The 14,107-nt window shown below is 40.3% G+C and overlaps 1 protein-coding gene across 3 annotated transcripts in view; it reads right to left on the bottom strand.

The window, feature by feature from the left end:
- Positions 1 to 14,107, bottom strand: part of SHROOM3 (shroom family member 3) — a 433,756-nt gene that overhangs the window by 138,117 nt on the left and 281,532 nt on the right. For all 3 annotated transcript variants that reach the window (XM_044304349.1, XM_044304356.1, XM_044304381.1), the window contains one exon: positions 13,701 to 13,784. In XM_044304349.1, the coding sequence (XP_044160284.1) occupies positions 13,701 to 13,784 (84 nt within the window). The remainder of the gene's footprint in view (positions 1 to 13,700; positions 13,785 to 14,107) is intronic.

The raw sequence follows: 14,107 nt of genomic DNA, 5'->3' as shown, positions 1-14,107 counted from the left end.
GAGCGCAGTGACGTCACCAAAGGTCCTTTTCCTCCCAGGTCCTCAAAGAAGACAAGCCGGGCTGCGCAAACAATTGGATGAAGTGAGTTTAACTTTTTTTTTTTTTTAACCCCTTCATCCCTAATTTACTTAGCATTCTGTATTAAGAATGCTATTATTTTCCCTTATAACCATGTTATAAGGGAAAATAATAAAGGTTGGGTCCCCATCCTGATCATCACCTAGCAACCATACGTGAAAATCGTACCGCATCAGTACTTGCTTGCGATTTTCATGCAGCCCCATTCACTTCTATGGGGCCTGCGTTGAGTGAAAAACGCACAATATAGAGCATGCTGCGATTTTCCCGCAACGCACAAGTGATGCGTGAAAATCGCCGCTCATCCGCACAGCCCCATTGAAGTGAATGGGTCTGGATTCAGTGCGGGTGCAATGCGTTTATCTCACGCATTGCACCCGCACGGAATTCTCGCCAATGTAAAAGGGGCCTTAAGCTAATCCGATGACCTCTATTATAGTCTGATGGGTGCATCATTGTCAGGTTGGATCTTTTTGAAAACAGGTTGGTCACAGCTTGATGACCATTAATCTAATGTGAACAGAGCCTTTATTCCTCGAGGTTTAGGAGGTTTCCCCAGACAGCATATTTTATATCAGTAAATCCATTTATGACAACTTTCTCTTGAATCAATAGATGTTATCACTGAATATGGTGGCTTAGAAGAGTAAACATGAACTATAGATGAAGTGGAGTGGAGCCTTAGTGAAAGAATGCCTATTGAAACCTGATAACAGTCCGGTATCATCATCACCTATCAGAGTCAATATTGAAATAAGCAGTTGACACCCACCCTTTAGCATCCTTGTGGCATCCTGGTAAAATATACATTATACTTCTGAAAAAAAAATACATTGCAAAATTACATCTAATGCCCCAATTTAAAATGTCAAATTAATATTTAATTTGCAAGTTTAGCCAGAAATTAAATATATCATACTTTTTTTAAGTCGTTAATTCTGTCTATAGCATTATGTGTAATAGGTTCTAGTGGTAGAATCATTAAAGAAGTTCATGTTAGTTTATTACGTTAATGACTTAAAGGGATGTCTCACTTCAGCAAATGGCATTTATCATGTAGAGAAAGTTAATAATAGGCACTTACTAATGTATTGTGATTGTCCATATTGTCTCCATTGCTGGCTGGATTCATTTTTTCATCACATTACACACTGCTTGTTTCCATGGTTATGACCACCTTGCAGTCCAGCAGTAGTGGCCGTGCTTGCACACTAAAAAGGTGACAGCCTCTCTGGTGGCTGGGACCATGGGAGTGTGCATAGGCCAGCTTTTTTTCCTATAGTGTACAAGCACGACCACCGCCGCTGGATTGAAGGGTGGTTGTAACCCCTGGAAACAAGCAGTGTATAATGTGATAAAAATATGAATAACGCCAGCAAAGGAAGCAATATGGACAATACATTACATTAGAAAGTGCCTTGTATTAACTTTGTCTACATGATAAATGCCATTTATCCCTTTAATGTCCTCAAAACAGTTGTCTCTTCTATTGTCCTTCTGCCGATAGTGGCCTTAGTTTGGTTGTGCCCGCCGCATCACCTTCTTTTGTTGCATATCATATAGTGTACTACAGGTCCTTCTAAAAAAATTAGCATATTGTGATAAAGTTCATTATTTTCTGTAATGTACTGATAAACATTAGACTTTCGTATATTTTAGATTCATTACACACAACTGAAGTAGTTCAAGCCTTTTATTGTTTTAATATTGATGATTTTGGCATACAGCTCATGAAAACCCAAATTTCCTATCTAAAAAAATTAGCATATCATGAAAAGGTTCTCTAAACGAGCTATTAACCTAATCATCTGAATCAACTAATTAACTCTAAACACCTGCAAAAGATTCCTGAGGCTTTTAAAAACTCCCAGCTTGGTTCATTACTCAAAACCGCAATCATGGGTAAGACTGCCGACCTGACTGCTGTCCAGAAGGCCATCATTGACACCCTCAAGCAAGAGGGTAAGACACAGAAAGAAATTTCTGAACGAATAGGCTGTTCCCAGAGTGCTGTATCAAGGCACCTCAGTGGGAAGTCTGTGGGAAGTAAAAAGTGTGGCAGAAAACGCTGCACAACGAGAAGAGGTGACCGGACCCTGAGGAAGATTGTGGAGAAGGACCGATTCCAGACCTTGGGGGACCTGCGGAAGCAGTGGTCTGAGTCTGGAGTAGAAACATCCAGAGCCACCGTGTACAGGCGTGTGCAGGAAATGGGCTACAGGTGCCGCATTCCCCAGGTCAAGCCACTTTTGAACCAGAAACAGCGGCAGAAGCTCCTGACCTGGGCTACAGAGAAGCAGCACTGGACTGTTGCTCAGTGGTCCAAAGTACTTTTTTCGGATGAAAGCAAATTTTGCATGTCATTCGGAAATCAAGGTGCCAGAGTCTGGAGGAAGACTGGGGAGAGGGAAATGCCAAAATGCCTGAAGTCCAGTGTCAAGTACCCACAGTCAGTGATGGTCTGGGGTGCCATGTCAGCTACTGGTGTTGGTGCACTGTGTTTTATCAAGGGCAGGGTCAATGCAGCTAGCTATCAGGAGATTTTGGAGCACTTCATGCTTCCATCTGCTGAAAAGCTTTATGGAGATGAAGATTTCATTTTTCAGCACGACCTGGCACCTGCTCACAGTGCCAAAACCACTGGTAAATGGTTTACTGACCATGGTATTACTGTGCTCAATTGGCCTGCCAACTCTCCTGACCTGAACCCCGTAGAGAATCTGTGGGATAATGGGAAGATAAAGTTGAGAGACGCAAGACCCAACACTCTGGATGAGCTTAAGGCCGCTATCGAAGCATCCTGGGCCTCCATAACACCTCAGCAGTGCCACAGGCTGATTGCCTCCATGCCACGCTGCATTGAAGCAGTCATTTCTGCAAAAGGATTCGCAACCAAGTATTGAGTGCATAACTGAACATTATTATTTGGAGGTTGACTTTTATTTGTATTAAAAACACTTTTCTTTTATTGGTCGGATGAAATATGCTATTTTTTTTAGATAGGAATTTTGGGTTTTCATGAGCTGTATGCCAAAATCATCAATATTAAAATAATAAAAGGCTTGAACTACTTCAGTTGTGTGTAATGAATCTAAAATATATGAAAGTCTAATGTTTATCAGTACATTACAGAAAATAATGAACGTTATCACAATATGCTAATGTTTTTAGAAGGACCGGTATATAGTGCCCAAATAGTACAATATGTATATATATTATATATATATATATATATATATATATATACAGTACAGACCAAAAGTTTGGACACACCTTATCATTCAGAGTTTTCTTTATTTTTATGACTATGAAAATTGTAGATTCACACTGAAGGCATCAAAACTATGAATTAACACATGTGGAATTATATACATAACAAAAAAGTGTGAAACAACTGAAAATATGTCATATTCTAGGTTCTTCAAAGTAGCCACCTTTTGCTTTGATTACTGCTTTGCACACTCTTGGCATTCTCTTGATGAGCTTCAAGAGGTAGTCACCTGAAATGGTCTTCCAACAGTCTTGAAGGAGTTCCTAGAAATGCTTAGCACTTGTTGGCCCTTTTGCCTTCACTCTGCGCTCCAGCTCACCCCAAACCATCTTGATTAGGTTCAGATCCGGTGACTGTGGAGGCCAGGTCATCTGGCGCAGCACCCCATCACTGTCCTTCATGGTCAAATAGCCCTTACACAGCCTGGAGGTGTGTTTGAGGTCATTGTCCTGTTGAAAAATAAATGATGGTCCAACTAAACGCAAACCGGATGGAATAGCATGCCGCTGCAAGATGCTGTGGTAGCCATGCTGGTTCAGTATGCCTTCAATTTTAAATAAATCCCCAACAGTGTCACCAGCAAAGCACCCCCACACCATCACACCTCCTCCTCCATGCTTCACGGTGGGAACCAGGCATGTAGAGTCCATCCGTTCACCTTTTCTGCGTCGCACAAAGACACGGTGGTTGGAACCAAAGATCTCAAATTTGGACTCATCAGACCAAAGCACAGATTTCCACTGGTCTAATGTCCATTGCTTGTGTTCTTTAGCCCAAACAAGTCTCTTCTGCTTGTTGCCCGTCCTTAGCAGTGGTTTCCTAGCAGATATTCTACCATGAAGGCCTGATTCACACAGTCTCCTTTTAACAGTTGTTCTAGAGATGTGTCTGCTCCTAGAACTCTGTGTGGCATTGACCTGGTCTCTAATCTGAGCTGCTGTTAACCTGCGATTTCTGAGGCTGGTGACTGGGATGAACTTATCCTCCGCAGCAGAGGTGACTCTTGGTCTTCCTTTCCTGGGGCGGTCTGCATGTGAGCCAGTTTCTTTGTAGCGCTTGATGGTTTTTGTGACTGCACTTGGGGACACTTTCAAAGTTTTCCCAATTTTTTCAGACTTACTAATCTTCATTTCTTAAAGTATTGATGGCCATTCGTTTTTCTTTACTTAGCTGCCTTTTTCTTGCCATAATACAAATTCTAACAGTCTATTCAGTAGGACTATCAGCTGTGTATCCACCTGACTTCTCCACAACGCAACTGATGGTCCCAACCCCATTTATAAGGCAAGCAATCCCACTTATTAAACCTGACAGGGCACACCTGTGAAGTGAAAACCATTTCAGGTGACTACCTCTTGAAGCTCATCAAGAGAATGCCAAGAGTGTGCAAAGCAGTAATCAAAGCAAAAGGTGGCTACTTTGAAGAACCTAAATATGACATATTTTCAGTTGTTTCACACATTTTTGTTATGTATATAATTCCACATGTGTTAATTCATAGTTTTGATGCCTTCAGTGTGAATCTACAATTTTTATAGTCATGAAAATAAAGAAAACTCTTTGAATGAGAAGGTGTGTCCAAACTTTTGGTCTGTACTGTATATATATATATATATATATATATATATATATACCTTATTAAAATGATACAAACATTATTTAGTGTTAACAAGCCTGTATACCACACATGACTGCTGCAGCCAATCACTGGCCTCTGCGGTCTCATGCCAAATATTACTAAGGTAATATGTGTGCATTATACAGGCATGTCAACGCCAAAAAATGAAGTCATGACTGCAGCACTAGGGAGCATTGGAGTGGTGGCACTGGCACGGAGGTGGTTTGAGATGGGGAATATAATTTTTTAAAGTATTTTAATATGTTTACCAAAAATTTACTCTTACAACCTATTTTAGTGTTTCATAAGGCTTTGTTCATGTTCTTATATATCATGTCAGCAATTCAGCCAGATTTGACAGCAAGAAGTATTGTTAAATGCACTAAATCAGGCATGCTCAACCTGAGGCCCTCCAGCTGTTTTAAAACTACAACTCCCACAATGCTCTGTTGCAGGCTGATAGCTGTAGGCTCTACTGGCATGCTGGGAGTTGTAGTTTTGCAACAGCTGGAGGGTCGCAGGTTGAGCATGCCTGCACTAAATCATTGTTTCTCAATGGACACCAATACTTTGGTTGTCTAAATCAGTGTTCCCCAACTCCCTTGAGGAATTTGCATTGACACTAATTATATCACCTGCTCAATACTTAGGAAATCCTTAAAACATGACCGGTAGGTGGGCCCTGAGGACCGGAGTTGAGGAACACTGGTCTAAATATTTATAGACCTGTGTATTCATTCATTCAAGTACAATAAAAATTCTCATTCATCTGTATCCTAAGCAGCAGGGAAAGCTATAGAATACAGTTTGCAAATTTATGATTTTTTTTCCCCTGAAAAACAGAATTCACTTTATTTGGCATCAATCAACATGTAAGGAATAGATTTTTCATCCCGTGACATGGAGCTAGGCACAGGCGTTTTTATCTTATGTACTTAAATTGCCACTCCTTGTCCCAGCAAGCCAGTTTCTACAACTGTTCTATAATCATAAAGGCTTCCTCTCCTGCTCAGGATAAAATCAGTACACAAGAAGTCTGGTTAGTGGATGTGAGAGGGGGAAATGGAAGAACTCAAGGGATTTAGATCATGAGAAGAAGGGGCAGTGTTGATAGTGCTGTGAGATAAAAGGGCCTAAACTATTCACTATGCCCTAACTGCGTACATTATAAGTGTGTGTGATGTTGGTATCTTCTACACTGCGTCTGCATTGTACTTTTGCCAAATGCACCAGAAAAGCTTGAAACACATAAGTTAAATGGGTCCATGTGCCCCCATTATAATAACAGAGGTCAAAAGAGTGTAAGGCTCCTTTCACATGGGCAAGCATTCCGCTGGTGCAATGCGTGAGGTGAACGCATTGCACTCGCACTGAATCCGGACCCATTCATGTTCAGATGAGCAGTGATTTTCACGCATCACTTGTGCGTTGCGTGAAAATTGCAGCATGTTCTATATTCAGCGTTTTTTACGCAATGCAGGCCCCATAGAAATGAATGAGGATGCGTGAAAATTGCAAGCATCCACAAGCAAGTGCAGATGCGGTGCGAATTTCACGCATGGTTGCTAGGAGATGATAGAAATTAAAGCAACCCCGGACCCCATTAAAGTGTATTCCTTGTATTATTTTCCCTTATAACATGGTTTTAAGGGAAATAATAGCATTCTCAATACTGAATGCTTAGTAAACTGTAGATTGAGGTGTTAAAAAATAAAAAATAAATTAACTTACCTGTTCCAATTGATTGCGCAGCCGGCATCCTCTTCTTGCCTGTTCTTTCAGGACCTGCAAAAGGACCTTTTGGTGACGTAATCGCGCTTATCATGCACGTGAAAAACGCATCAAAACGCATTGTACCTGCGCGGAAAAAACTGAAGAACTGAACGCAATCGCAGACAAAACTGACTGAACTTGCTTGCAAAATGGAGTTTCCCTGAGCGCACCCTGACCTAATCCGTATCGTTCCTGTGAAAGAGGCCTTACTTTGGACTGCAATGGATGATGGGTTCCACTCAGTGGTGTTCACTAAACGCAGGTTTATGAGGTTCCTGTTGAGTTATCCTCCCAAGGAAATTCTTGGGCAGACACTACAGATGCAGAGTGGAAAGAGACATTTTTTTTATAATTAGGAGATCTCTTACTGTAATTAATGTGTTGTATAATTATTACTACTTTGAACTGGTAAACTAGAAGCCAAAAGGGTAGTTGTCCCATATTAGAAAAAGGGGTCCCTTTTCTCTAAATATATCCCAGTTCTTGTCTGTTGGCTGTGTCGTATTTCAGCTCAAAACTATTCAAGTAAAATGGGGTAATATCAAACACATCTCAAACTGGTGTTTGTTGAAAATAATTTGTCTTCTTTTAATGAACGCCTTATCCAAAGTATATATAAACAATATTTCTGTAGAGAAGTAAATCATCAAAAAAGGCTAAATACATTCCTCAACGTTGAAATTGTAACAACAACAAGGACAAGCTGCAAGGCTATGCAAAACAAAAAAGTAGCAGGAGGTGTCATGGGGATCTGCAGATGATCAAATTTTCAAGCACCTAGCTCCAATCTGTGGCATATGGGAGGGGGCAAAAAAGCCATAATGAAAGCAAAAGTTTAGCCACATGAAACCTCAAAAAATGTATCAAGTCCCTTTAGAATGATCGTGCGATGCTTCCTGTTTGTTGATGTGCCAGTTATCACCACTTGTCCCAAAATGAGAGGGAAAGATTCATTGAAATGATAGATCGTGCTTTTTTCACTCCTGCAGATCACTGATCACGTGCCTAGGCCGAGATGTCTGCACTGTTCAAGGTTATGTGTCCCAGTGGTTAGGAGAACAATTGAATCTTGTATTGACAGGAAAAGGTGCAGTGGCGAACCTCTGCATGGATGGATTGTCTGATTAGAAGAAGTGCACTTAGTGATCCATTCTGTACTGAAAGTGAAAATTGGACATTGCCACATTTCCGTTTACATGCAGCAGTCATCTGTATGGGGATAAACAATAGTTACTAGGATTGTTCATCCCCATACAGTTTTATTTCTTGTCGGTAGAACATCCCTGTTTACACAGGCAATGAGCTGTTGACAAAGGCTAATTTTATATGACCCTTAAAAGATTGCATCGCCCAACAAATTAGAGGTGGCAGCACATTTACATAGGACAATTATCAAAACGATGAAATAATCTGCCCGTGTAAATGAGTCTGACTAAACCATGAAATGAAGATAGATTTTTTTTTACCAGACATTGCATTCTATTCAGTGTTGAAAGTAGATAAGGATAAGACTGAGCTTAGAAATTGATAAACAAGACAATAAAAGTAAGTTATGATACAGAATGAAACATCAGGCGTTCTAATGGTAGGGCTCATAAATGTGTTTGAACTTCTTATCAATGACATGCCTGTAACAGGCGTTGTACCTTTTTATTTCTCTGTACAATAGATCCAAACCTATGTGAATATATTAGTCATTTTTTATAAATGTATTATATTATCATTAATAAACAATAAATAATTTGTAAGAGGGTAGAATTTCATTTATGTCAATGGAGGTTATTGTCTATAATGTAATATGGGATATTGACTGGTATGGTTGTGACTGAATGCATATACTCTAGTGTGTGTACAGTATGTATGGAAAGGCTAAGGAGAAGAAAGTCTTTAGCCTCGACTAAAGTTTTAAATCAACCTAGACTAACCATGGGGAGGGGGGGGGGGGGGTGCAAAAGATGTGTGTAAGCAACTACATGGAGAAAACGGGAAATAGAGTGGGAAACAAGACTAATGGTCAGGGAAATGAAAGTAACAGTCAACAAAACAGAGTCAGCTGAAAAGATGGCAATCAAACAGAAAGGTTTACTGTGATATAGGGACAGCAGTATAGAAGAGAGATGGATTAGTTCTCTAGGGAAAGACATGGACAATCCAAGTACGAGAAAAAGTCCCTGAGTGGCTGAGCAGACCTCTGAGAGGTGAGAAACATGTATAAATACCAGAAGAGGGTATAGTATACTCAATGGTTCCTATATCCAGTGGTTCCTGTGAGATCTGTAATTTTTCCAGTGGATGTATAGTGCCTCTTTATTGTAAAGAAGTTAAAAGAAAGATAAAGCTCATCTTCATTATGCAATTTCATCTGTGTCTTTAAATATACCAACTAGTGATGAAGTGATGCAGACAAAAAAATTCAAGTCACCCCCAACTGGGTGATCACACTAAAACTCCTCTTTGGCGCACCTTACAAATTCCTTGTTCTGTGTTCATTGATTGACAGTGGTGGTCACATATCCGTGTTGAGAGAGAGCGGAAAGAATATACTGTGGGGGCACCTGGGAAGTGTTGAAACCAAAGAGCTAGTGGAGCTAGTGTGTATGGCTTCTTTTATTATTTTATAAATTTGTAACCTGTTTTCAAATATTTTTTTTTATGGCAGGACAACCTGTTTAAGTTGGTTAATGTTGTGATATGAGGATTTGAATAGGGAGTTGTAGTTTCTTGTTTTACCACTTTTTTTTTATTACACAGTTAGGATATAAAAAAAACAACAACCTCATTTTCCCTTATGTCCTAACAATGGGCATTCATAGAAAACTTCAAAATAAGGAAATGATTATGAATGTTATGTAATGATTTGCCTGGATGAATCATCAAATAACTCTGAGAATAATCATGATTGGTCCCTGTAAGATCAGTGAAGGTCCAATGATCAACAGAGCAAAAAGACTGTGATGCCCAATTGAGTGCCATGCTCCTTTAATGCTTTTCAAGCCACGATGCCTTGTACTGTAGCTCATCCCTATTTAACCATCTCAGTGGAAACATTAAAGGGATTTTCTGAGATTTCCATATTAATGACCTATTCCTTGGATAGGCACCCTGTTGATCAGCTGTTTGAAGAGCTTATCAAGCACAGCTTCTCAAAGTATACAAAGGACAGTCGTATTGCAGCTTAGGCCCTTTCACTTGAAAGTTACTAGGCCATATAACCAATGAATATGATGTCATTGGCCTAAGAAGAGGCCACTGCATTCACCAGCTTCTCATTGGTCTCTTCAAACAGTCAATTGGCTGGGGTGTCGGGAGTCAACCCCCCACCGATCTGTTAATGATGACCTATGCTGAGAACATATCATCAATGTATGATGAATCCCAGAAAATCCCTTTAAGAAGCTATCCTAATAGTAAAATTATAATCTGAATAGTTTTTTCCTAATCAGGATCCACCAGAATAAACCTGACCGTGAGTATGGGTGTGTATGTTTGTCCTTTCAACAATAAAGCTGCTATATGGAAGCATAATCTACACGGTAAATGAACAGATTTGACAAAAGCAGTTAAAAATGTCTGAGAATTTGTTGAGTGAGTCGGTTATGGGTACTGGCAAAGAAAGAGGTGATGGTAAAATATGTTAGAAGTGATATGTAAACAGATGGAGTGAGCATCTGTTGATGAGAGAGTAGCCATAGAATTGAATGCAGAACAGGGAGACCATAGCCAAGACACAGGTTAGAAGTTAGAGCCACCTTTCCTCCACAAAAAATACATGCCAAGTTTACACGGGTAGAAAGTGGGTCTGGGGTTTCCACCGGCTGTTACTTGACATCAGTGGTTTGATCATATATATATATATATCTTTTTTTTAAGTCATTTTTTTTTTAAAATGAAATGCTGACAAAAATGATGAAAAGGCCTCGTCTGAATAGGCATAACTCAATGAGCTCTTGTGTAGAAGCAAATAACCACAAAGCCAGGAAATATACATCCCCTACACCCTCAGTGCTGCTCCCGAACTGTACAGCCCTAAGGGTACTTAACACACTAGCGGCAGGACAGATCTGGCAGGCTGTTCACACTGTTGGATCCGTCCTGCCACTATTTTGCTGTGCCACTGGACCGCCGCTCTGTCCCCATTGACTATAATGGGGCGGAGCTCTGGCGCAGCACAGCAGTGCGCGGTGAGAGGCCGCTGGACTAAAAAGTCGGACATGCAGTAGTTTTGTCTGTGAAGGTTCTCATTTATCCAGGTCATGGTATATCTGTAAAGAACAAATCAAGGCAACTGGACTTACTGTAGATTTCTTGAAAACAGTAAGTCCAGTTGCCAATTCTTGTGAATTGAGAAAGCTCGTTGGAAGAACGAGTGAAACGTTTTCAAGAAATCTACAGTAAGTCCAGTTGCCTTGATTTATTCTTTATAGATATACGCAGTAGTTTTATTCCGGCGTTCTCTCGCCGTGTACAGCCGTGCTGCGCCAGAGCTCCGCCCCCCGTCCCCATTATAGTCAATGGGGACAGAGCGGCAGTCCGGCGACACAGCGAAATAGCGGCAGGACGGATCGGACAGGGTGAACAGCCTGTCGGATCCGTCCTGCCGCTAGTGTGAAAGTAGCCTAAGCCAGAGACCAGTTTGCCTTTGGTTGCCATACTGTCTTGAAAATGATTGTTTTGTTATGAGAGTTAGCGAGAGTCAGTTTTATTTTAAAGCTTAGATTGTGAAATCGAACTCAATTGTAGCCTGATATATTAAAGGGAATGTGTGATCAGAAATAATGTTTTAGAAGTAAACACACTTTTTTGAAAATTTTTGGTGATTTTTTTAAAAGAGTAAAACTAAATAAAATACTGCAGTTTTCACACTTGCCACTAGGCCTAAAATATGTTATGGGTGGATTCACATCACGTTTTATGTCTCTGTTTGATGTATATGTTAGAAAAAAATGCAGCACACCACTTTCTTGTATTCTGCACAGTCTGGTAAAAAAAAATGTATACTTTTTTTTTACAATAGTAAAAAAAAAATATAAGTTTCTTTTACAATAGAACTCTATGGTGAATGGATGCCACTGTATGGCATCAGTCTGAGGCATCCGTTTTACATATATATGTTTTTTTTTATATGTTAAATGGATGGGAAAAACGTGATGTGACCCAAGCCTAAGACTTCCAGTCTTTTCAAAGCAGCTGCATGGGTCATAGACACAATGACTGTCACTGAGGATAGGTCATCAATATTCAAATCCCGGCAAGCCCCTTTAAATATCGATCTTGACATGGAAAATTTTAAAAATCTCACACAAAATTCTAACAAATTAGTTTAACACAAAAACACGATTTAAACAATAGTTAATTTTCTGATTATACATTCCCTTTAAAGGTTAAAGATGCTATCCATCTTCAGCCAGTATGGAGGAGGAGGGTGGCCAGTGGGGTACATGCTGACCGATTGCAGGGAGAGGAGACATTAGGGGTAGATATATCAAAACTGGTGTAAAGGAAAACTGTCTCAGTTGCCCAAAGCAACCAATCAGATATTACCTTTCATTTTCCAAAGGAGGTCTAAAAAATGAAAGGTGGAATCTGGTTGCTATGGACAATTAAGCCAGTTTTCCTTTACACCTGTTGTATAAATGTCCAGCATAGTTTTTGTCCCCCCTGTGCAACTGTACATGACCTTAGGGGAAGGATAACACGGGCTTCTGTGCATGTTATCCACCCCCTTCCCCCATTAAACAGAGAACAGAGCATTAAGGGAGACTTTGCTGTGAATTTTTTTCTTTGAAAACACAAACAGGCCTATGCATGGATAAAGCTAGGCTATTTCACAGACATTCTCTTGGTGATCCTATAATTACTATATATAAGTACCTGTATGGTGACATACAAACATGGTTTTTAGTTAAGCAACCCAATCATCATACTGCTCTAGTACTGCAGCTCCTGAGTGGTGGCCCTGCTCTCTTTCACCACGCAGATGAAGTCTGCCACCAAAATAGGATGTACATGACTGTAACTATAGATGGGGCTGAGATAGCTGTCGTACTCAGGTCCGGGTGCCTGGGGGGGGGGGGGGGGGGGTTGACAGCTCCCTCTGCTACTTAGGAAGACATTAACATTATATGACACAAGGAAGGAGGGATACTGTTTTACAGATTTTATATTCTCGTGTGTGTTCTCCACCAATCAACGTAATAGTTGACTGTTCCTTTAAATTGATTTATTTCTTGACCGAAAGACTGCTGTGATATATATATTTGTAAGTATACTGTGCATGTGTTGCGTTTGTTTCTTTTGTTTAGGTTGTTCACACAGTGGGTCATGGAGTCACAATGCCATGCAGCATTGCAAAGACAAGCTGTAGGCATCAGTAGTAGAATAGACAGTCTTCATAGCTGTTGGCCTTCAGGGTGGAGGTGCAAATAGTAAGTAGTACCAAGAAGAGCTTGGCACTAAATAAAATGTATGCAACATCATCAGGTTGAGTGAAGCAATGATCAACTGATCAAAGACTGTGGAGACTACACTTATTGTGGCCTGGGTGACGGTTCTATTATTTTGGAGTGTGCCATGCTGAACCCTCCATAGGACAAATCCCTATGGAGGTAGACTGAGGTGAAGAGGGGCGTTACAGTGGTCTGCTGAAGGCTACGCAGAAAAGCTGCATGGAGCACTGGGCCAGAGCTATGAAAGGGAGTGCTGTTTTAACCTGCGAAACCAAGACATCATGTGAGCAGCAGAAGGGGAGCCCCTTGTGGGACACCACACAACACCCATTATTAAACCTTTAGAATGAATTTTTGCATAAAGGATAAATGCGACATTATGCGACAGCTACCAAGCATCAGTTCACTGATGTAGGCACCTATCGATCCACTGATGTAGGTCACATTGAGAAATACTAAACCGAAGTACCGTATATTTTAAAACAGAGGTACTAAATAAATCAAGCGACTTACTCTTTTGGAGATATTTTCCTGTACCTGAAGTCTTCCTTTCCTAAATGAGAAATGTTTTCCAGTAAGCCATTTTCAGGAACGATTCTGGAGGGAAAAAAAAGATAGTGTTAGAGATGTGGCTGGTACATCTCTCTCTGAGCAAGATATACAAGCTGAAGGGGCTACAAATAATATTCTTAGAATGTTGTGTTATCAGTCTGTGATAAAACACACCCAGTACTGGATCATTTCTTCAGGATACTGACATTTCATGTTAAGAGCAATGACCAACCCTAAATAGGATTATTTTTCTGTACTTCAGTGTGTCTTGAATGTGAATGGTCCATTAACTACAGTAATCCCCAGTAAAGGATATTCTTTGCTTTTTCATGGTTTATTAAATAGATTTAACACCATCACAGCATACA

Source organism: Bufo gargarizans, chromosome 1 (assembly GCF_014858855.1).
Source record: "Bufo gargarizans isolate SCDJY-AF-19 chromosome 1, ASM1485885v1, whole genome shotgun sequence".
NCBI classification, from domain to species: Eukaryota; Metazoa; Chordata; class Amphibia; order Anura; family Bufonidae; genus Bufo; species Bufo gargarizans.
Note: the sequence above shows the minus strand (reverse complement) of the source record. Positions and strands in the feature narration are given on the sequence as shown.